The sequence below is a fragment of the Abrus precatorius genome, unplaced genomic scaffold, assembly GCF_003935025.1.
Source record: "Abrus precatorius isolate BTA unplaced genomic scaffold, Abrus_2018 Scaffold4, whole genome shotgun sequence".
Lineage (NCBI taxonomy): Eukaryota > Viridiplantae > Streptophyta > Magnoliopsida > Fabales > Fabaceae > Abrus > Abrus precatorius.
The window spans coordinates 18,753,768-18,779,163 of record NW_020874384.1 but is presented as its reverse complement, the minus strand read 5'-3'; the positions used below and the strand labels follow the sequence as shown (position 1 = coordinate 18,779,163).

At 32.2% G+C, this 25,396-nt stretch overlaps 3 protein-coding genes across 5 annotated transcripts; all 3 read left to right on the top strand.

Moving 5' to 3' along the window:
* Positions 1-854: 854 nt before the first annotated feature.
* LOC113866265 lies at positions 855-3,131 on the top strand. The gene is made up of 2 exons (XM_027501144.1): positions 855-2,703; positions 3,022-3,131. Exons 1-2 carry the CDS (start codon positions 855-857, stop codon positions 3,129-3,131), a joined length of 1,959 nt encoding a protein of 652 aa, XP_027356945.1.
* Positions 3,132-6,449: 3,318 nt separating this feature from the next.
* Positions 6,450-8,879, top strand: LOC113865348 (3-oxo-Delta(4,5)-steroid 5-beta-reductase-like). 2 transcript variants are annotated; one of them, XM_027499827.1, is made up of 2 exons: positions 6,450-6,611; positions 6,696-8,879. In XM_027499827.1, exons 1-2 carry the CDS (start codon positions 6,573-6,575, stop codon positions 7,824-7,826), a joined length of 1,170 nt encoding a protein of 389 aa, XP_027355628.1. In that variant the 5' UTR covers positions 6,450-6,572; the 3' UTR covers positions 7,827-8,879. The 2 variants fall into 2 exon arrangements, with proteins under 2 accessions (XP_027355628.1, XP_027355630.1); XM_027499829.1 differs by having other exon boundaries at positions 6,699-8,132.
* Positions 8,880-9,589: 710 nt separating this feature from the next.
* Positions 9,590-24,782, top strand: LOC113864909 (protein TRIGALACTOSYLDIACYLGLYCEROL 5, chloroplastic). 2 transcript variants are annotated; one of them, XM_027499139.1, is made up of 6 exons: positions 9,590-9,654; positions 9,733-9,777; positions 11,455-11,487; positions 12,693-12,844; positions 24,145-24,195; positions 24,377-24,782. In XM_027499139.1, the coding sequence occupies exons 1-6, from the start codon at positions 9,615-9,617 to the stop codon at positions 24,728-24,730; spliced, it is 675 nt and encodes a 224-aa protein (XP_027354940.1). In that variant the 5' UTR covers positions 9,590-9,614; the 3' UTR covers positions 24,731-24,782. The 2 variants fall into 2 exon arrangements, with proteins under 2 accessions (XP_027354940.1, XP_027354941.1); XM_027499140.1 differs by lacking the exons at positions 24,145-24,195; positions 24,377-24,782 and adding an exon at positions 12,898-13,119 and having other exon boundaries at positions 12,693-12,863.
* Positions 24,783-25,396: the final 614 nt, after the last annotated feature.

Here is a 25,396-nt window from a genome sequence, read left to right as displayed (position 1 = left end):
ATATCTATCTTCAAATCCTGTTTTTAAATCAAATAATTAGGAGTTTAAGTTTGACTTATGATAATAAATATTTTTAATGATTCATAATATGAAAAAGTTTGATGACATTTTAATTAAATTAATAAATTTGTATGAAATGAAAATTTGGGGATTTTCTTTATTTTAGAGAAATTCAAACAAAACATATTAAAGTAACACAAATACAATTAAATATTTTTAAAGAATAAATAATTTTATGCATATTCTTTCTACTTAAATATTTTATATATATCATTATCATCTCACGTAAAACCTTTGAGGCATGCGTATCTAACAGTTTGCACCCACGATCATGACATAAGATATTTAATAATATTTTTTTTTTATATTCATTATCTTATATATTATTGTCAGCGAATTTCTCTTTTAATTTGACTATTTTTTTCTGTCACACCTTTCATTTAACATTCTCTCTCTCTCTCTCTCTCTCTCTTTTTTCTTTATTTCTCTCCTCCGTATATCTAAACAAAATAACTTTAAAGGTGTAAAATATTGTCGCCTTAATATATTATGCTGAGAAACTGTGCAAACAAGTAAGATACAAAAAGTATGCTAAAACTATTCTCATAAATTGATTGCCGGAAGCAAAATGACTTTGGCTCAATGAAGCATGCCGAATCTTACTTAGATAGGAATTACTTTATTGGATTATGAAAGCCTCCCACTTATTCAACTCTAGGTATAACCATAGCAATCATTTTATTTTATTTTCCATTAACCTTTTTAAACTTGAATCCCTGAGGCCCCAGGATCTTCATATAACGCACAGAACCTAACTTACTTGTCTAAGAAATCCCCAATCAACTGAGGCAGCTATGAAGTCCGAAATGAAGAAAAAAAGAGTGACCCCTATTCCCAAAACTCCTTATAACACCAACGATCATGTGAAAGAAGGGTCTAGGGATGAGCTTTGCATCAGCCCGAGCTGTTTCTTTTGCACCATGAGAGAACCAGATGCATCTCACAGAAGGGCTGAAATAGAGAGTTGCTTCAAAGAAATGCCTGAGGGAGAGAATCAAGAACATGTCTTGGTGCTGAGTGGACTATGGAACATCGCAATGAGCCAACCCAATGACCCAGAGTTTCCTTCCCTTGGCATATTCAAGTGCATGGCAAATCTAATCCACAAAGGTGTAAACGACAGGCACTGGCTTCTCACGAATCAAAACATATACATACCCTATTATGCAGCTCATATCATTGGCTCTTACACTATGAACAAGGAGGAGTTTGCTCAACTAGCTGTGCAATCAGGTGTCATACCCCCATTACTAGAGTTGCTTCGTGGCAAGATTAGTTGGGTTGAGCAAAGAGTTGCTGTTCGAGCACTTGGTCACTTGGCCAGTTACAAAAGTACCTTCGAATCAGTAGCACAGTGCGAACAAGAGGTGGTGAAACTGGCCTTGGACTTGGCTTCCACTTGCTTAGAAGTGGTCTATGTTGACTTCGTAGCTGTGAAGGATGTGAAGAAAAGACTCGAGTACCATAGAAACTTGCTAACTAGAGGGGTTGGCGATTTGGAAATGGAGAATCGCAAGGCAGAAGAATGGTGTAGTCAACTTCAGTGCTGGTCTCTTTATCTGCTGAATTGTTTTGCTTGCAAAGATAGGTCTCTGGATCTCATTTGCAAAACGGTGTTTCTGAAGGACTTGTGCGATATGTGGGGCGGGTTGATAAATCATACATCGCCAGCTGGGGTTGGATTGATTAGAATCTTGTGTTATAGTAAAATAGGAAGGAAAAGCATTGCTGAGTTACCAAAAGTTTTAATGGCTCTTGGTAACCTTTCAAGATCTTCAGATGATTGGCAGTATATAGGTATCGATTGTCTTGTTCTGCTTCTCAAGGACCCAGATACGGGGTACAAAGTTATTGATGTTGCCGCTTCATACCTCGTTGATTTGATTGAACTTAGAAGCCTTGGAGATAAATCAAACGTGGGTGAGACCATCACAAGGGTGCTCCTTTTAGATAGTAAAAAGTTAATATTCACCAACAGACAAAAAGTTGAAGCAACAATACAAGAGGTGGTAGATTTGAAGGTGGATAGGAGGAATAAGGAGAAGCTAATGTCTGAAGAGAAATTAGAGGAAACAAGGGTTTTGATGAGTTTGATAAAGCAACAAGCGAATCACATGTTCAGGTTGGGAAAGGTAGAAGAGGCTTTAGTGAAATATTCTGAAGCACTTGATGTTTGTCCTTTGAGGTTTAGAACAGAAAGAATGGTGCTTTATAGTAACAAAGCGCAGTGTAATCTGTTGCTTAAAAACGCGGATTCAGCCATCAGTGACTCAACGCGTGCTCTTTGTCTCTCCAACCCGGTAAACACACACGGCAAAAGCCTTTGGAGGAGATCACAAGCATATGACATGAAAGGCATGGCCAAAGAGAGCCTCATGGATTGCATAATGTTCATGAACGGTTGCATCAAGTCAAATGAGACCAAGCGTGTCAAGATTCCATACTACGCCGCCCGCATGATCAGCAAACAGATGGATGCCACGTGGATCTTCGCCACTGCTCGCTCAAAGGTGAAAAAAACAAAAGAGTTGAATCAAATTGGCGGGGATGAAGATGCGAACGAGGGCAACCATGAAGAGCGACCACCTGATCATAAGGCGCTGATGATGATGGTGATGGAAAAGAAAAACATTCTCATGCACGGTAATTAAGTCCTTGTTTTACTGGTTTAATCTTATGGATAGTGAATGATGATTAGAATTTACAAAATTTAATTGACGTGGTAATGTTATAAGTAAAATTTGTTAATTTGGAGTCACGGATCACTTTTAAAAACCACTTTTGATATAATAGAGCATATGTACTATGCACAAGTCACATGTATAATTAGACTTAAGCTCAAAAAATGGGGTGTATTGTAGCTGATTTGAATATTGAGTGGGTTTGCTCTGTTGCTTCAAACTTTACAGCGTTTGCGTGCGTGAGGGTCAAAATCACTTTTGCTGTGAACTACTTTTTCAGGTCTGTCAACCATTAGTGAAGAACCTTTTTACGCAAAAGAAGCTGGTAGGAGAAAGATGGAAAGGGCAAGAAGAAGATTAAAGAAAGGTGTTGTAGCTCAACCAACGTAAGTCAATTTGAATGGTTTAATTTGTTACATACGGAGGAAAAGAATCTTGTGCCACCTAGCTAGCTCCCGGATTTTTGCCACTATGTTAGACATATACTTTGTTTCTGTACTTTAATTTGTCAGTGGCAAGTTATAGAAATTGAATAAATGAGGGGTCTCAAATCTATTTTACATATTGAAAATGGTAAATGGAGTGGTACATGATGGAATAGCCAATTATAAAAGAATAGCGTGACTGATATAACCCAGCCGCACGCAGGGAAATGGAAAGGACCACATTTCCATTTTTAATATAATAATATATATTGTAACTTATTGCTGAGATTAAAAGTAGCCAACAATAGTGCCACACAAATTCTAATCAAGAATTCCCACTTAATCAGAAGTTTCTAATGTGAACTGTAAAAAACTCGGGGAAAATGGGGTTTGAAGCTCGAACTTTCCTTAGGACAAGAAGAACCATGGCAAGATGAATTTTGTGAATTTTAAAAGTACTTGCTTTTGTTTTCTTATTTAGATTACACCGTTCGTTAGTTATAATAGAAGCAACAAATTGTTGCATCTCACAAAACGGAGCATTAAACTGATGCACCATCTTTTGAACGTGTACACAAACGCCCTGTATAGATACACGGAAATTATGCTTTAAATTTAGATGCAAAAATGCTTGTTACCTTGTTAATATAAGATTTAAAAAGAATCCATGGTCTATATATTAAACTACTTATAACCCATGTGAGATCACGGGTCCCTTAGAAAATATAAGAATTGCTTGCTTATTAGCTTTCTTAGCATACTCGAAAGGTTGGACCATAGTGACATATGGATGTCGATGAACACGGGTTATAGCTTCGGTGATCATCATGTATAACTACCAACTTAACCTGTGCGACAGCTAGGGTCCTCTGTTAGTTACTATTAGTTTAAAAGAAATATTATCAGCTATTTTAAATATTAACTTAAAAAATTACACTGTTTTTCATTTTTCTTATAAATAGTTATATTAATGTTTTTCATCACTAACAAAATTTAACATAATTAATGAGTAATTAATTAGATCTTTTAAGTATATGTGAATTCTTAAGTCTTAACTATATGTATAAAAAAATTAAGAGAATAAATTTCACTTTAATGGTTAACAAACCTTTATTTTACAAAATTATATATATATATATATATATATATATATATATATATTTGTCCTTTTCATCTAATTTGTTACAGTAGTCAACATAAGTGGCACTAACTCATTTAACCTTACTCAAAATGGCGCTGTATTTCGTGGTCCCCTCACGTTCCTTTTCTTGTTTCATCTCCATGTTCGTTGGCAAAACTTTGTACCTACCTTAATCATTGTGGCAAAACACTGTTTGAGAGCAATAACAATGGGGGCGTGCATGAAGGGAAGACACTCCGATATGGTGTTGGTTCTCGAAAGCTTTGGATGCTTGGCAAATGGTGGGTTTGATGGGTTTAGGAAAGAAGTGAAGCTAATTGTTTCTTTGACATATATGGTGATAGATGAGATAAAGGTTTGTGAGTGTGTTGGTGATGTGTGGCTAGTGACAAAGTTACAATTAGTTAGGACACATGATGGTAGCGGTGGTTCATAGCTTTGTCAATTTGTTGCTGTGAAGGGAATGCCATCGTGTGTTTTAGTTCACGATGGGCTTTGATGGGGTGGTTCGATGGGTCAGGAGAATAGGTTACAATAATGGTTCCACGAGAACATGGGGTGGTGAAGTGTTGTCTTTATATATAGTATGAGAAAAATGCATTGGGAGCTCATGAGTAACGTAGCAGCGGTTCAGTTAACATGATGACGAGGAGGTTCCTGAAGGGAATGTAAACGATGTCTAGTGTATATGATATTTGTTCATGGTAGAGAAGATGATGATTACTGTTGTGAGCAAGGGAAGAAATTGATCCCATGATGGTGATGGTTTTCACAATGGAAAACTTTGCGGTTTGGCAAGACTTGAAGTCAAAATTCATTGCACCTTTTCTTCCTAGCTATTTAGTTCTGTCAAAATGGGGATGTGGAGTTCTGTTGACTGTCATGAAGATAGGGATGTTTTTATATGGGATAAATTATATTCATATTAAATATAATACTGTGTATCTTTTTTAATTACATAAATTACTCTTATTTTTTTATACAATTATATGAATAAAAATATAAAATATAAAATAAAACTTTATTAAACTGAAAAATATAGATATAATTTATCCTTCAATATATTAGTTGCCATGGATATGGATAAGCAAGGATATAAAAGCTCGGGAAGAGAAAAGATCCTAATGGAAGAAAATGTTATATCTTTTACTGTTTACGTAAATAAAACTATGAAAAAATAGTACCCGCAATGTAAGTAAAACACGCATGTATTTTAAAATAATGATGCTAGTATATGAGTTGTTTTATACGCACATTCAACACACAATGTAATAAAAATTTAAAATTTAAAATAACTAAAATTGAATTGGCAATCGAAAGATGGACTCAATGACTAAGAGTGACGATTTACATAAAAATTATTGAGGTATAGAGGTTTGACAGATTTGAGATGAGGGACAACGATGGTGAGCAGTGAATATGAAGAAAATTAGGTCTATTTAAATTGCAAGATGGGTAATGGTTATTGAAACTCTTCCAAGGTGCAGCCGAGTAGAGTGATAGACTAAATGCGATTTTAGGCAACAATACGGAAGAAGAAGATGAATGATGATCAGTTGATGAAAAATTTTTAATACCCGAAAAATTAAAGTAAAACAAATATATGTTAAAATAAAATATTGATATTATTTTTGTCATGTGATTAATTATAAATGTTATTGTTTTATTATTATTTAACAGTAAATAATTTTAATAACTAAATTAGAGGACAGAGGTAAGGTAATATTAGAGATTATTAAAGATATTTTAAGTCTTTGGAAACTAATTTAGAATTTTATTTAATAATTTTATATTAAGATAAAAAGTATTAAAAATTAAATTTTAAGTTAAATTTATTTATTTGAATTATTTTAAAAAGTTTTGTTTATCATCTATTTATCTTTATTCATTTAAATAAATAAAACACTAATCCAAATAACATCTTATTTATATTTATTTTATATCCGTATCTTTTTATTTTGTTTCTTCACATTTTAAGTAGAAATGATCGTCACTTATGCCTATAATATAATGCACTGGAATTAATGAGAAAAGCTTACGCTGGACTAAGATATAATTATATAAATTACAAGATCAATTTGAAAAATATAAATAAAATATATATATTATTTATTTTAATATTAATTTTTCTGTCTTATCATTAAAAATTGCGAGAACTTCGTCTCATCTACAAAAACAAATCTGCTAATAGCAGAATCGAAATTCACCTTCACTCTCCGATCACCTCAGCAACCTTTCTCTTCTTCCTCTCTCAGATTCATAGCAATGAGCTGGTGGTGGGCTGGAGCTATAGGTGCTGCAAAGGCAAGCATACCCCATAACACCTTTCACTCTTCCTTTTCCTTTTCTTTATCTATTTTCTAATTATTGTTTCTTCTTCCCCTGCAGAAGAAGTTCGATGAAGACGAAGCGCCGCGAAGCTTCCAGAGCGTGGGATTGGTCATCGGTGTCACCGGCATCGTCGGCAACAGCCTCGCCGAGATTCTACCTCTCGCCGACACCCCCGGTGGTCCATGGAAAGTCTACGGCGTCGCACGCCGGCCACGACCGTCGTGGAACGCCGATCACCCCGTCGAATACATCCAGTGCGATATCTCCGATCCCAACGACGCCCAAGCCAAACTCTCCGTCTTGACGGACGTCACCCACATCTTCTACGTTTCCTGGACCAACCGACCCACCGAGGCCGCAAATTGCGAAGTTAACGGCGCTATGTTACGGAACGTCCTGCGCGCCGTTATCCCAAACGCCCCCAATCTCCGCCACGTGTCCCTTCAGACAGGTGGCAAACACTACCTAGGACCCTTCGAGCTTATCGGAAAGATCAAAAGCCACGAGCCACCGTTCACAGAGGATCTACCGCGTTTGGATGCACCGAATTTCTATTACACTCAGGAGGATATTCTGTTCGAGGAGACCGAAAAGAAAGAGGGTTTATCGTGGTCCGTTCACAGACCCCAAGTGATCTTCGGATTCTCTCCTTATAGCTTGATGAATCTGGTGGGAACGGTTTGCGTTTACGCTGCTATTTGCAAGCACGAGGGTGTTCCCTTGAGATTCCCCGGAACTAAAGGCTCGTGGGAGTCTTACTCTGTTGCTTCCGATGCGGATTTGATTGCCGAACAACACATTTGGGCTGCGGTGGATCCCTATGCTAGGAACGAGGCTTTCAATTGCAACAACGGTGATGTGTTCAGATGGAAGCATCTTTGGAAGGTTTTGGCGGAACAGTTTGGGATTGAGGATTATGGGTTTGAAGAGGGTTCGAATTTGAGGTTGTCTGAGTTAATGAAGGATAAGGGTTCTGTGTGGGATGAGATTGTGAGGGAGAATCAGCTTCAGCCTACTAAATTGGAAGAGGTTGGTGATTGGTGGTTTGCGGATCTCATTTTTGGAGGGGAGGGTGTGTTAGATAGCATGAACAAAGCCAAAGAGCATGGATTTTTGGGGTTCAGAAACTCTAGGAGTTCCTTCATTACTTGGATAGATAAGACCAGAGCTTACAAGATTGTGCCTTGAAGTTCAATCCTCTTCCTGGTCTTGGTTATTTTGTCGTGTGGGTCTATTTCTGCTTTTATTATTTTTCCTTATTTATATGAAATAAATTAAATGAAACTCGAGGGTATGAGTGCTCTAACGAAAGAGATTTATGTTTTCTATTCTGTTTCTATTTTGTAATAATGCTGCACTGGGATTTAGTTACGTGTTTTGAGAACAAATGTTGTTCCTGCGATCCTCAGTTCTTGTATCTACAAAAAGAGGAAGCAAAACTACATTGAAAGAAACGCAAATACCACAATTTCCGGAGAGGTGGCTCATATTTCTTCCACTTATATCTTCTTCACTAAAGAAGGATTTGTAATTTAATGGATAAACGTCATGATACAAGTTGATTGACTGCTAGTCTAAGACAAGAAAAATCGACGATTGGCCATAATACACTGAGTCAATTGTCGTATTTGAGGTAGTTGCTTTGCATAAACATATTTTTGATAATTTTTTGTTCGTAAATGACCAAAATAATGGTTGCCGTGTACTGCAGACTGCTCTGGAAAGTGATATTAATCACGAAAAAAATATTGAGTGATAATCTTGGGGGTGTGTATATATATATATATATATATATATATGCTGATACAACGAATAATTAGTGGGAGAGAGAAAATATTTGAGAACGATAGAAGAGTGTTTCTAGTTTGTTCCTAGAATAATTGAGATTTGATTGAAGCAAGCCTGATTTGGAATTATCCTTTACGCGTTCCCGCAAAATCGGGTTCCATGAAGGGGTACTGGATCAAAGATGCAGATCGCGTTGGCCTGAGATTGCCTTGTTTAATCCATCTTCAAGTTGGTCACGCATTGAACTTTAGTCCTTCGTGAAAGCTGGATTGACAGACAAGTACATGTTGCATTGATATCTTGTCACAAATAAATTAGATTTTTGTTAATTTTGATGCTTCCCCGTCACGGGTTTGGATGACTTGTGTTTTCTAGGACTGTCCCCCCAAAAAAAAATGTATTCAATTTATTCGATGAGATGTTAGAAAGGAACATAAACATATAGATACCACTGCAAGAGTAACCGCACATCTAGTTTTAAAGTTAATATTTATTTACAAATTAATTATTATAAAAATAAATAAATTTTAATATTTATGTAAATGTTTTAGTGCACATTAATCACTATCATTTTAGTATCATTAAAAAGTTATTCAATAATATTAAATTAGTAAGAATCAAACTTATATATAAACTAAATCTATTTTTTTTAGATATAAAAACTAATTTATAAACAAAAATCAACTATATTAACTAAATGTATATTTTAACTAAAAAATTATAAAGTACTCAGATTATACCTCTTAGCTTTAAAATTGTTCTAATGCTATTCAGCAATAATTTAACATTATAAATAAATTATTGCAAATTGTAACTATATTTTATTATGATTCTGGAATTAAGAGCATTTAGTCGAATAAGCAGAAAAGATGAAAATACATTTAAACATTTTTTTGGTAATAGAAAATATATTTCAACTTAAAAATTTATCATCAAAGATGCAAAATAGTTTTTTCGGCCTAGTTCCCAAAAAGTAATCATAAAGAGTGGAGTTAGGTATCGGGTCTGAGTCGAGGTCCAGATTGAGTTTCTACTTCTAGGTCCACATGGCCTAAAAAGAAAACTGTTTCTACACTTGACTAGTAATTACTCTTGACCAAAATAAATAAATAAAATATAAAGACTAGTTAATTACTATTATACCTTGAATTCTTTCACTCGCTACTTTGCATAGCCAGAAAGAAACAAATGGTTATCACAAACTTCAACGGAACCGGCGTTGGATTTGGTATGGTGATTTGGGTGTTACGATTTCTGCATTTTCAGAATTTCAAATCCCTAACTCACGCTAGTATCTATTTTTCAGGTTTCGGTGTAGGTTGCGGTTTCGGTGTAGGATGGGGTTTCGGAGGTATGTCGCTGCGAGCTGCATTATTTTTCTCTGCTTCACTTTCATTTCTGACTTCTTTAAACCGAAACATTTTATACATTTTCTACCTTTTAAATTTCATTTTAAGTGCCCTATGGCCTCAATTTTGATATTTGGCTCGTTGATCTTAGAATTATGAGCTTTTATCCCCTCTGTTTGTTAGAAATCTTTTTGAGTTGCTGTAATTTAGATGTAGTTTCCAATTTCATTTTTAATTATTTTATTCGGATTTTAATATTTTCGTTCCTGACGAATTTGTTAGATATGCTCGTATAACTGACACTGTGTTGGTATTTGGATACTATTGAATCTGGATAATAGGGAGGAGCGGGGAAATGGAGTTAGATGGAAAGATTTTAATCATCACTCGTAGTCTCTTAGTAGAGAATGGAAAATGGGTGGACATCACTTCTGGACTTATAATTTAGGAACTTATCTCCTTAAATCATTTTATTTTCTACTCCAACATATGCTTGTTGAGAACTTTATCCAAATTGACTCTTAACTCACTTTCATACTATGGGATTACTCATTATAGGCCAAACATGGTGGCGTGGGGTGAAAAATATTGCACTCCACTCTCTATCATCACTCCTTTCCACTCTTCTGTGGCATCAAGAAAGTGTTAATTTTCATTCCAAATTTTTCTCCACCCTTCTCAAATTCTGTTTATCTATAACTATCCTTGGTCCAGCCTTCTGTTAAATATCAGTCTCAGTTTCCTCTTTTTATTTACTTGTGTATGGTGTGTGAATTTTACCCTCTAGCTATGTTAACCATTTAATTTATGAACAATTTACATTCTCTTCTGAAGGTCTCATTCCTCAGTACACTCCCTCTCCCTCCCATATTACTTTGATGGATAAAAGTAATGTCTGAAAATTTCTATTTTTAAATTGAAGTTGATATATGGGAGCTGGAGTGCAGGATTTGGTTATAGATGGCGTACTTCCTACTTTATAGACACGTCATATTTATCTGCCTTCTCACTCTTTGTTTCAAATTGTCTAATGCTCTGATTTTATGGAAATTATCATTTATGGTATTAAAGCTACGTAAATGATTAATTTCTTTTATGGGTTTTGAATTGTGAATCCGATATAAGAAAGTATATTGGCTTTCTTAATCATGAGGTAGATCAATAGAGAGTAGGGAGACTTGCTGTTGATATCTCTTATTTTGAACTGACTACTTGGCAAGCTTCATTCATTTGATTGGACCTATGTATACCTGTTTTATTTTTCTACCCTGTAGTTCTGAGAACAATTGTTATAATGTTGGTCTTACCTACATTATGTTCTATCTGTGTATCAAAAAGCTTGGAAAAAAGGCAGTATCTTACTATTGCCTGGCTTCTTCCTTTTATAACCATGGCAAATTGATGACCCAGTTGCTCCATTCTTTTGTGTATTTTCCTGTAAAAAATGATGCATAGTTAAATTGTCTGAATGAGAAAATCTGTATTCAGTAATGACATCTGTTTTAAATATTACTGTATTCTCCAAATTGAGGCATAATCCGAGCCTCTCTTTTTTTATGTAATTTTTGTCAGTTTATCTCAGCAACTGCTCCGGACGTAGTATTTTTTTTTACCCCTCTCACTTTTCTTATTACATTACAATTATCTTATCTGATCTGTTGTCTTTGTCTGTTGGACAGGTATGCCATTGAACTTATTGGGTCTTGGTGCAGGTATAATACTCATGAATCTTGCTTCCTTCTTTGTTTCTTAGTTTTAATTTTAGTATTTAATGGCTATGGTATGCTATATGAAGTGGGTAGCCTTTTTCTTCCCGAACCCTAATCTTACAGGTTAAACCCAAAGACCTCTTCTTCAAATGTACCTGTTGTTTGACTTGTAGTGAATTGGTTGCTTAAAAATATACCTTTGACCCCCTGAAAGTTGTTTCCCTTCATTACTTTTTATTTGTGCAGATTAAGAAAATTTTGTTTCTATTTAACTATTCATTTAGAAATATAAGACAATATTAATTGTTAACTTTAATTATGTAAATATTTCTACTTATTTTTAAATACTTTACATACTTACCCTAAATGAGAGAGAAATAATAGTGGGGTTTATATGAAGAAGTTAATATTAATTTTGATTTAAACAGGGATGTTAACTGTGTTATCCCCCTAGAGGAAAAATTGAATCGGAGGGGGTTAATTAGCTTTTTTGTCCCCTTACACACTCAAGTAATGTTGGCATTGTACCTTTTTTTAGTTCTGCCTACGGTATGTGTTGTTGGATTTTTTTAAAATTATTATTATTATAAAAATACAATTTTGGTCTATGTGAATGAGACTCATTTACAATTTTGTTCCTACTCAAAAAAGTTTTCAATTTAGTCCGTTTATGATTATCAAATTGGCCTGTTCTTGTTATAATACTGGGATTTAACTCTTCTAAATTTATGGATTTACTTTAAAGAGTAAATAATTATAGCCAATTAGTCATTCATTGAAATGCTTGAGATTTAAATTATGATTAATTATACATGTGCATGCATTTTATTATAATCTCAATCATTAATCTTGAAATCAATGGTTTTATTTCCTTACTTTACGAATGCACTTTAGAGGAATGAAATTCTACTACTAAATGTTGCTTTTATATTTTCAATATAACGACCATAAGCATATATATTTTTTGGCCTATGTAAGTAGCAATAATTTTCAATTTTAGTTCTGTATTTCACGATAACACAATGCGAATCTCACATCGTTGTAAGGTAATAGCAGGTAAAAGTGATTGTGCATACTAATGGGGACCAAATCAGAAATTAGTGTTATCTACAAGGCCCGATAATCGATTTTCACCCTTTTTGGTATGAACTAATATTAAGAATATAAACTTACATATTGAATTTGGTATATTGGATTTTATTTTGAAGGTGGAGGCTGTGGCGTTGGAGTAGGACTTGGTTGGGGGTTTGGGACTGCATTTGGTAGTAAGTATAGGTCATCACGGATCACATTTCAAGGAGTGGAATTTGATAGTAAGGAGAAAGGTAACAGCGCGGAGTTCTCAAAACCCAATCCCGAAGTAGGAGGTGCACGGTAGCTTCTGTAAATTGCTGGTCAGTCTGTGGACATAAATTGCGTTTGTAATAACAAAAAAGAAGCCACTTTCAAATTAAAAAAGAAAAGAAAAAGCCCAGTGGAGAGACAACAGTACTGTACTTGCGACTCTCAGTTTTATTATTCTTTCAGGTCATCGCCACTGCGGTGCCTGTTACAGGGGTTTCCTGGGTAATCGCTGCAATTAGTTACGGTTTATGATGTGAACGATATGAAGCCAAGTATCTTTGGACATTGTGAACGGATCTTTTTTTTGTCACTGTCATTTCATGGTCGTCTGGTTTCTCAATTCTCGTTGTTGTCTTTTTTCTTTCTTTTTCTGGATATATTTTTTCAAATGATTAGCTAACAGGAATTTGGTGTAATACATGTGACATTTAATTTTAGGTAATATGAAAACATTCTCATATTAAAATAAGGTATTTTACGATTATTTGTAAATTAAAAAATATTTTATATCTGTTAATATGAAATAATTATCACTGATAATTTTATATTATATTTTTATAATAAATAATAGTATTAGTAGTTTATTTATAAAAAAATTAAATATTTTTTAATTTTTAAGATGTTATAATAATTTAAAAAGAGTATAAGATAGACTTTTAGGTTTATAATTACTGTATCAAAGGGCAAATTTATTTAAATAATGCTAATTTAAAAATAAATTCTCAAATTAAGTTTATTTTTAAACATATTCTCTGTTTGGTGCGAATTTTTGTCAGATCAGCAATTATATCGCATCTGCTTGGACGATAAACGTGAAGACTGTAATTATACCGCTAGATTTTATTTTTTTTACAATGCATCAACCAATGTATGTGAACATGTGGCCGGTGTCCACTTGTATCGCGCTCTGCAAGGCGATAAAGCTGATGCAGCTGGACCACCGATTGAGCTATCATTTGCAAAAGGAAGAAAGAGCTTAACATTTTGCACTATCATTTGCGTCAATCTAAAGGAAGAAAAAAAGGTTTACGTTTTGCACTCTTCACACATTTGCCTTGTATGCTGAAAGAACACAAAGCTTGACGTTCCTAAAAAAGTCTTACGTTCGTGAAGCAAAAATTTTAGTAAACCCAGGTAACTTGAGTTTTTCCAGTATGCGTGTTATTTTATTTATTGAGTTTAGATAAAATTTTATAATTTGTATTTGTTATGGAAAAAAATTTTCTTTTTATTTAGTAGTTAAAATAAACTTGAATAGTGTGATAGAAATATATATATATATATATATATATATATATATATATATATCAGATAAAATAATGTATATAAACTGTTATGATATTTGATTTTAATATGTTTGTAGTATTTTATTATGTATTAGTAATTTAAAAATTTGTATAAAATATTGAAAATAATTAAAAAACTGTGAGAAGAAATGTAAAAATGATGTAAAATAATTTAACAGAATTAATAAAATTATTTTGAAATTAAATTGATATAAAAAAATATGCCTGATTTGAGTAAAAATTTATAATCTTTATAAAATAAAATTAGGCATATAAAGTTATGTTTAATAAAATTCATTATAACCTGTTTGTAATAGGTTATGTTGTTTTTTATGCAAAAAATTTAAACAATTTAATGTTTAATTTATGATGATATTAAAATATAATTATACTAATTTTATTGTGTTAAAAAATTGTAGAAAAATTTTATATATTAATGCAATATTATTTAATAAAATCTATTTGGTGTTGCATATGTGAATTTTTAATAAAATAAGTTTGGTTACGTAAATAGGCAAATATTTGTGATTATAGTTGATGCAGTATGTATGATGCAAAATATAAATAATTTAGAAAAAAAATATTTATTTTGACTGATCAAGATTGTTGTTTGTGGATTTATTTTGTTAATGCAGGATGACTAATTTTGTGATAATAGTATATTGGAATGGTCGAATATTCTCAAGTAACAAGGGTGTTACTTTTGAAGGAAATAATAAAATGATTAAAATTGAACGTGAAATTTGTTTTGAGACATTGAAAGGAAAGATTCATAAAAAATTTAAGTTGTCTACTAATCATGTTTTATCTAGATTGATTTTACGATTTTTAGTAGACCCAATTGGTAGACAATACACGATGATTGATATATGTGATGATGAAGATGTTGATTGTATGTTAAGTGCCTTTTCAAAACAAAATCAGAGAAGTGCAATTGAAGTATATGCATATATTGTGTCAGGTGAAAGTTCTTGTATTCGGTCAGAAGGTGTTGACTTAAATATTTCATTTTTACATGACATTACAAGTGAAGATGATGAACCTCATTTTGGATTAGGTATAGTAATATTTTTGGTTTAGGGTTTATAATATTAAATTTCTTATAACTTATCTTTATGTTATAACAATTTTGATGGTTATGTAGAAAGTGAAAATGAGGATGAAGAAGGTGATGACAACAAAAATGAATAGGATTTCTCAACAGGTAGTAAATCTGATACTAACATGGAGAGTGAATTTAATTCCATATTAAATAGTCATGAAAATGCACAACATGGAGGTAGTAATGTTTATGGTTTGATTTATATGTTTCATGAAAAAAGTTTGACAACTGTTGCATTTCGTTTTAATGCAGGCGTGATTGAAACTCCTTTTTAGAATTCAAGTTGAAATTATACTTACATTAATTGGGAACATGCTAATCAAGAATTGAAAAATTTAGATATTCATGTAGATGAAGCATGAAAGAAGGGTGATCCATTGTATGTTGGCCAAGTGTTTGACTCTAAAAATGATGTAAACATGGCTATTAAACATTTTGCAATGAAGGCGCATCAAAGTTATTTTGTGGTGGAATCAAAACCAACAAAATTATATGTAAAGTGTCCAAATCATACAATTGGATGCCCTTGGAGAGTTAGAGCAACATTGGGCAAAAAGTACGACAAGTGGAAAATCACAAGATGTGGTGGAACACATACATGTGTTAATCTAATGATGTCTCTAGACCACAAAAAACTTGATTCAAACGTCATTAGCTCTTGTGTTCTTGGTAAGTTTTACTAAAGTAATTATAGATATTTATTTGAAGATTGTTAAATTTATTGAAGAACGTTACTAAATTTCATATTCTTAAATGTTGTAGGTATGTTAAAAGAACAATCATCGGTGCCAATCACATTAATTCAAGAAAGAATTAATGGTCAATTTGGTTATCAAGTTTCTTACAAGAAAGCATGGAAGGAAAAACAAAAAGCTATAGTAAGGATTTTTGGTGATTGGGATGAATCATATGCGACATTGTCTAGATGGTTAGAATACATGCAATTACATGCTCCTGGGTCTGTTTATAAGATTGAAACCAATGACTATGTGAGGGGTCACCAAGTTGACAATAAATACAAAGTATTTCATCGGTTATTTTGGTCATTCAGACAATGCATAAGTGCTTTCAATTTTTGCAAGCCTTTAATACAAGTTGATGGTACATTCTTGTATAGTAAATACCGACAAACTTTATTGATAGCTACCACTCAAGATGGAAATAATTGTGTGCTTCCAATTGCATTTGCAATTGTGGAAGGGGAACTTTGTCAGCATGGGAATGGTTTTTGGCTCTCATTCGTCTTCATGTTATACATAAGGCATGTATCTCTTTAATATTTGATAGACATCAAAGTATAAAAGGTGCAATTTCTAATCCACATATTGGATGACAACCTCCCAATGCATATCATGTGTATTGCATTCGTCATATAGCAAGCAATTTTAATCAACGATTCAAGAATCCTATTTTGAAGAAAGAGTTGATAAAATTAGGTACATATTGTGTTGTTTTAATTTACATAGAATTAAGTGAAAAGAATATTATTTTTACAATTACTTTTATGTCATTTGTTTTAATAGCATACATAGCATGCAAAGACAGATTTGAAGACAAATTGCAACGATTTCTTAATCAATCAGAGGATATAAAAAGCTGGATCGATATCTCCAAAGAAAAGTGGAGTTTGGCCTACGACGATCAAGGAAGGCGTTATAGACATATGAGAACAAATTTATCAGAGGCAGTTAACAAAATTTTTAAAGGAGCAAGGAATTTGCCAATAGCAGCACTGGTAAAATGTATGTATTCACGTTTAGTTGAATATTTTGTTAAGCGTGGTGAAGAAGTAACAAGAGAACTAAATAATGGTAAAAGACTTTGTCATAAATTAATGCAACAAATGGCAAAAAATCAAGAGGAAGCGTCTTCATATCAAGTTCGACGATATGACATTGAAAGAACAAGGTTTGAAGTAGAAGAGGCATTTAATCCTGTCACGCAACGAGGTGGTAATAAGTTTGCTGTGATATTATTCAATCAATATTGCCAATGCAGAAAGTTTCAATTGTATCGATTTCCATGCTCTCATGTCATAGCTGCTTGTACATTAGTCAGTATAGATTATTGGCAATAGGTTGATCCTGTATATTTGATGCAGTATGTTGTGAATGCATACTCATCGCAATGGTTCCCTCTTGGAAATGAAAATAACATATTAACATCCAATGAGTGGACGTTATTACTTGACGTGCATAGAATGAAGGGAAAAGGTCGACCAAAGTCCTCACGTATTAGGAATGAAATGGATTGGGTGGACTCTCAACCACGTCAACGATGTCCTTTGTGTAAACAAATTGGTCACAACCGTCGTCATTGTCCAATACAAAGGCGAACAACCGAGAATAATCTGTAATAGAGTTTTAGTCGTTATGATTGTGGTGATGGAACCAATTTCATTGTGGTTAGTATTAAGTGTTTGTGATAATTTGAGTATGTTGTGTAATTGTTTAATTTGGACTGTTTACGTTGGGGTACTTCTTATCGAAGTTTTTAAATTGGTTTACATTTTAATGTTGGTAACATTGCTGTGGTGGCAAGAGATGCACATAATGGTAAAAGACGCATGTGTTCCTTCACAGGTGGACAAGGTATATTTGTAATACTTTCATGGTCAATTTACGTATAACCCACCATGATGATATTATGATTTATCATTTTCCCATTATCCTGATTATGAGTATTTTAATTATTGTATTGCAAAGTAATTAAAATTTTTACTGTTATTGGTTATAAGTTATGTTAAAAACAAATGAATGAAGTTATAATTTATACTAAAAACAATACTGTAAGTTATGCTTAATGTTTTTTTGTTAAATCATATAAAATTACACATCATATTATGTTTATGTGCATTTGAAATAGCACACGGTTTATAAAAAAGTGGCATGACTTAATATTTTAAAATAATAAGGTGCAGTTTGGTTTTGTATTACTATAATAATGAAAAATATTTATACATCCAAATAGTAATGTGTCGGTTTTAAGAGAAGTATAATTCAATATTAATTGTATATCATGCAAATGGTAATAATGTAGTTGTCAATCAGCGAATCAGGATGTGGTGTTAAATCATCTAATTTAATTGTTTGTTTTTCCATGTCAACCGGTGCTGTTTTTAATAATGTAAGTTGAAAATGACATAAATCTGGCAACATTTTGCAACAAAACCGACACGAACAATTGTATGCATATTATTAATATGACGAGACTAAAATATAATGCAATAAGACATAAAATAGATTATGAGAATTGTTTAAAAGATAAACACATGAAGTCAAATACTGTCAGTTAATGAAATTCTCGTTCAAATATATAACATTCAATTAATAATATCATTGTTCACCTCCATGCTGATCATGATGCTCATATGGCGTCAAGATGCACTGACGAGGTTGATCTATGGCCTCTCGATGAGGATTACGTCACACATGAGGCTCCCTAGCATCTGCAACCGCTCCAAACTGTTCATTGAGATCAATGCTAGTATCCTCCAATGGTTCTGCAAAAGACCCTCCACCTGTGTCATACAATGGACCTAGTGCGAATAGTGTGAACAATGACAGATCATATAGAGGGGAAGTCATGAAATGATGGAAGTTGGGAACATACTTTTGTCCACCGTTTAAAGGAGATCTATGATGTGTCGTAGGTTGTGATGAGTGAAAATAAGAACTCTGTGTAGATTGAGAAGGGATGAATGGAACCTGTGAAGGGACATAATACAATCCGTCTTGCCTAACTGGTAGGGGAGGTATAGACCATGTTGCCGCTTGCACTTGTGTCCTATGTCTATGCAGACCTATCCCTTCTTTACGTCCCTCATGTTGTCCAAGATCAATATGAGGGTCTTCTATGTGCCCACTTTGAACAGGTTGGTCAAATGACGAGTCTGGTTCCAAGATGCATGCTTGTTCTCTCTATAAAGACAACATGGTCTCACTTAATGTACGCAGCTCACCGAATGTGAATGATTGTTGGTCATCAGTAGCCAAGTAGTATGTCCTCTCATGTGCATCTTCCTGCATTACATAAGGAGGTAGTATATGTTTCATTAATAATTTAACCATTTTTAAAAACACATTGTCGCATATTGTATATACATACCACGAGGGGGAATGCAAATACATACCAGAAGTGAAAAAACAGCTGCATCTCTCGTCATCCAACGTCTAGTAACTGTCATATACCACTGCATGTACTCCGAATTGGAACTCAATAATCCCTCTTGAGGGCCATTACTGAATACCCAATAAGTGCGCCTCTCCCATAATTCTAAAACCTATCTAAACTTATCATTCCAATTCTCTCCCGTCTTTCCTCTAAGCGTGATGTCATGTAATGCATCAGGTTGGTATGGAGCACGAGGAATATGTTGCACCATTTCAAACTGACGCATTACACGATCCGGTTGGTGCCACTCACAGATCTGAATGCAAATCAAAGGCACAGTTGACCTCCAAATGTTCATTCCTTGCAAGCATGTAGGGGGCAATGACTCAAGTATATCCTGATTATAAGGCTGTCAAACAATCTGCAAAATGATTAATAAGATTAATTAAAATACAAACATTTGAGTATTTATAAAATTTATATAAGTGTGATATATAATTCAATACCTCGTCCCATTTAAGACGTACAAGTTTATATCTATAATATGCGACATCCTTCTTCCCCTTTCTGGGCACCCAATTAACTAACCGCCTAAACAATAAAAAAGTAAACTAAGTTAACATAAAAAAAATATATATAACAAAATTATTATTTATAAAACTACAAAGGTTATATCATTGAATACCTAGCACTATATGGAAGATCGTGCCGCAAATGTGGAGGTGACGGAGGAGCCAAACATAGAAACCTATCCCACGCCCACATAACTAACAATGGAGTCAATCCCCCTATGGCAACTCTGTCAATGTTTGTCACCATGCATAATTCTGTGTATAAAAAACTGAGAGCTGCTCCTCCCCAGCTATACTGTCTTGTGATAGCAAACTCCTCAAGTAAAGGCAAATATCGGACTGTGACTCTACTGCTAGAGTGATCTGCTAACATAAATCTTCCAATCAATCTCATAATATACGCTCTAGCAAATCTTGTCAGTTGAAGCTCGTTCTACAAATGCATAGTCACGTCAGAGAAATGTTGGTCTAACCAAGTAAGCTTCAAGCTGCTCCCACAAATGCCTCTGGTGGTGGCCTAACACCTAGACTATCCTCAACTATCTGTGGCCAGTTACCTCCAGTAGCTGCAAATAATGGAAGCCCATCAACCCGAAGACCTATTTGTATAGCGATATCTTGAAGCATTATGGTACATTCTCCTGATGGCATATGAAAGATATGTGTCTCAGGCCTCCATCTTTCAACTAATGCAGTAATCAAATGTCTATCTAATGGAAAGTTGGCAAGTTGTGCCACTCCAGCAAAGCCAGCTAGCTCCAAGTGTGGTACAATCTTCAGTGGCACACTGTTTAGGCCAGCTGGTATAAACTGACACTTCCTAACCTTCATCATGGGATGCTCTCGACCATCTCAAATGTGTTCAGACACATATATACTTTGAAAACATAACAATGATGAATCCTCAGGCCTTAGATTAATCACTAGACCTTCTGAAGAAGATGATGCCATCTGAGTAATTAAAAATAAAATGTTAGTATTATTAACATATTAAACATGACAAGATAATGGTAATTTTAATATTTTACTTATCTAAATACACAACTACATTTTTATTGAACCAAGTTACATAAAGATGGAAAAATTTAATAATCATATGAAAATGTATATTTATATTTCAATAATATATTCATACTCAATATTACTTTAATTTAATTTTTGTACAAACTATAAGTTAATCTTAACAATGTCATATGATAATTTAAAAATAAATGTTAGTATTATTAACATATTAAAAATGACAAGATAATAATAAAATTATTATTTTACTTATCTAAATACAGAACTACATTTTATTAAACCAAGTTAAATAATAATTGAAAATTTTATTTATCATATAAAAAATAAAATAATATTACAATTACATATTTATACTCAATATTACTTTAATTTGATTTTTTTACAAACTTTAAATTAATCTTAACATTACAAAATTAGTTACTGCAAATTAGCACGTATGATTTAACTGTAATTTTAAATTTTTTCATAAATAGTAAATATAATAATTATCCCTAATATTTATTACACTTCTAATAATATACTTTAAATTTTATATACCTAATAATTCAATTTTATTATATATTTACTTACATTAATGGCTGGTTTAATATTTTACTACATGCAGAATTCGTTTTTGTTTAATTTTATATTAATACAAATATTTCGTATCAAAATATGCGTAAAAAAATAAATATTTATTTACATATAATTTATTTCATAAATATGATAGTACTAAGTACGGTTTAATTTTGATACACTATTTGTATAAAAAATATATTATCAATCAATTAAAATATGCTATTAAAATAATTTTTATATTAATTATTACTATAATCAACAATTTTTTTTATTGATATGATAGTATATTGAAACTAATTTCTTAATAAATATTGAGTAATTAAGTTATTTGTAGTAATATAATAATGGGAAGTCACATGATAAAAATATTGCAATTATATGTGTTTAATACTAAAATAATAATAATAGAAATGTTACAAATTTAATTAGACTAGTGTCATAAGCTATACTAACCAATCAAATTTTCTTTTAGAAATTTTTTTCCCTTTTATGCTGGGTTGGTAACTATGCATAGCACAAAGTTATACATAACAAAAATTCCATTACTTTACTCTAGAATTACATATATCTTTTGAGAAAATAAATATTTATTTACATAATTTTATTAGGCTGTACTGTTTAATATTTATGTATGGTAATATATTTAATAAGTTATGTAAATTTTTTCGTTTAATATTTCTATTATAATAGAGGTCAATATTTTTCAGATGCTGGGGAGCTACATGTTATAATTTTTTAAACAAATGTTATCATTATAAAATCTATATTACTCTATAATAACCTAAAAATTCAAAAAAAAAAATTAAATTCATATAAATATAACACAGATAAGTTACATAAATTTTCTATCTTCACAAAAATTATTTATCGTAATTATTATTTTTAACAATTTTACATTTTTATTATTTTAAATATACATATATTTCAGTTAAACTATATTTTAAATTTTCTCTTTATATTATCATTAAGAATGAATTTATTTATAATCTAAATCTTTTGAAATTCTATTATTTCTAATCTATTGATAACAAATTATAAATTACTGTTTAATATTTTGTAAATTTGTTTTCGTGAAATTTTGATTTACTTTACTCAAAATTATTCTACATTTTAAACATGTTTCATAAAATTATACTTTGTACACCTATAATTTACCTTTCTAATTAATTTTAACAAGTGATGAATTTTTTTACAACTTTTATTTAATTCATCTTGTTTTACTATGTAATTTTAATTTCTTAATTTAACTCATTATTTATTTTTCTTCTCAGCTAACTTAATATTTTATTATGTTGTAATTAAAGATTACTCTAATTTCAATTTACTATTTTATAAAAACACTCAACCAAAAATTTTTTTTATTCACATTTTAAAAAAATTTAATCTATTTTTACTGATTTTACTAAATATTTTACACAAAATTTACAATTTTTTTTTATAATTGCACTTAAACTTAAACATATTCTAAAATTTTCTAATTTAATGTTAAACTTCAGAATGAAGAAGTAACAACAGTTATGAAAACTTATAAATTAATTTAAAAAAATAATTTAATTCAAATATTACATTTTCACTTTATTTTACATTACATTACTCAAAAAATATATAAATATTTAAATAAATTACAAAAAAAAATTATATTAAATTTTTATTCTTCACTAACCTTTTTTATCAATTGAAATGGAGTTCCACTTATGTATTCTTCAGTATCAGCACCTGCAAAATTTCCAAATTTAATAAACTGTTGTTTTTCTTTTACAAATAATAAAAACATTTTTATTACAATATTTGATTTTTACCTTTGAATTTTGTTCAAAAATACACTGTAAAATCCTAAAATTAACAACTTCTTGCCTCAAATTGACACTACAAATGGAGAAATGCTACTCTGGCCGGCCGTTAATGGAAGATGAAAGTGTAGGAGGGAAGAAGAAGGATTCTACGGCACCAGCATGTTCCTCGCCACATGTCACAATCAGAGCACAATCACCATTGATGCACTGATAGGCTAATCAACAACCCACAGTCGATACAATATACAATTTTGACACATATTCAAACTCCCCCTAACCGTTGATTTTTAAAAAGCCTATCATTTCTGTTGTTGCGATACAAGTGCCCATCTTGGTTTCGACCTCAACTGTCTGATACAGTAAAAAAAAATTCTTTTTAAATTTAATCAAATATTTCTACGATTACGTGTTAAATTTTGTGAGAGTATCAGTTGGGAGTTATCGACAGTGGATTAAAAAAATTAAAAAAATAAGCTATCATCCATATAAATGCAATACTGATCTGTCAAAAATTCACACGAGATAGAAAATATGTTTGAAAATAAACCTAATTTAAGAATTTGTTTTTAAATTAACATTATTTAAATAAATTTGCCGTATCAAAGCATCTTAAAGTAAAACTATTTTTTTCAAAACACTTCGATCTTCCTATCTACGTGGTGGACTGTTAGTTGATAACTTTCGGACGAAGCAAGAAAACACGTGGTAGTGGTAACTGGTAGGAGTGTACTTACATCTACCACCATTCCATAAATTTGGGCACCCGGATGATTTTTGTTTCAAACTAGAACATTTCTTGTTATAGGAACTGCGCTAAAAACTCTCATTAATTAGGAATCATGGCAGAACGAAAGGTTTTCACCCTCTCACAGGTTGCCCAACACAAATCCAACAAAGATTGCTGGCTCGTGATCAATGGCAGAGTAGGACCTTCTTAATTTGTGTCTAATACACACACCCAAAGAGAAATCATTGCATAATTTAATATTATCTCATATTTACGGTCCCAGCTAATCTTTATACAACACGTGGCCAACTTACTACTGGATCATACAATAATTTTTCGATTTTAAGTGGGTCATGATGATTATCCTAATTTTGTAGGTGTTGGACGTTACCAAGTTTTTGGAGGAGCACCCGGGAGGGGAAGAGGTGCTGCTAGAGTTGGCTGGGAAGGATGCTACAAAGGAGTTTGATGCTATTGGACACAGTAACACAGCTCAAAACATGGTTCTGAAGTACCAAGTGGGTGTCGTCCAAGGTGCCACAATTCAAGAGGTGGATTTTAAGGATGTTGTGGACAAGGAATCCAATAGCAAAGAGATGAGTGCCTTCGTGATCAAAGAGGATGCCATGTCTAAGTCTCGGGCATTTTATGAGTTCTTTGTTCCAATTCTTTTTGCCGGAGTCTATTTTGGTTACCGATGCCTCACCAGAGCAGACCCTATCAATTATTAAGCTCTCTTATTGAAACTCTCTTTCTAAATGAATGCTATTTTACTATTTTTATTAAGACTTGATATGTATCAGGTAGTTGTAAAATATGTTCAACGAGGAAACCCTACTCTCTGTTTGCAACTCATTGAAAATAAGTAATTTGATTTACTCATTTACATTTATGTTTAAATACTCATGAATCTATATTTATTTTAACGTTTTTAATCATAATTTTTACTTTTACAAATTTTTTTAACATTATTTCAAACTTTCGACACTTTTCGTATGCCTTTGGAATAGGGTTTGGGTCAATTGCTGGGACTTGATATTTTCCAGAACTCATTTGATTTTGATAAGAGCGCACATTCAAATGTCTCTTTGAAGAAGTATTGGTTCGTAGCTGCAAATCTAATTATTTCATAGTCTTGCCTTGACACCCGTTTTATATTATTAGTACACGATTGAATAAATTATTACCAGAATTATAAGTTAACCAGTGTTTGGTAGAAAAAAGTCCTCTGAAATGAAAAGACTAAAAATAAACCCTTTTTTTTAAAAATAAAACCAATCAAAACACGAACTTGTACATTTTGGGCACAACGTGTACAGGTTTTTGTCTGTAATTTTTTCCTTATGTCTGTAATTTTTTATTTCATGGCTGTATTAGAAGCTTATTTTTAAAAAATT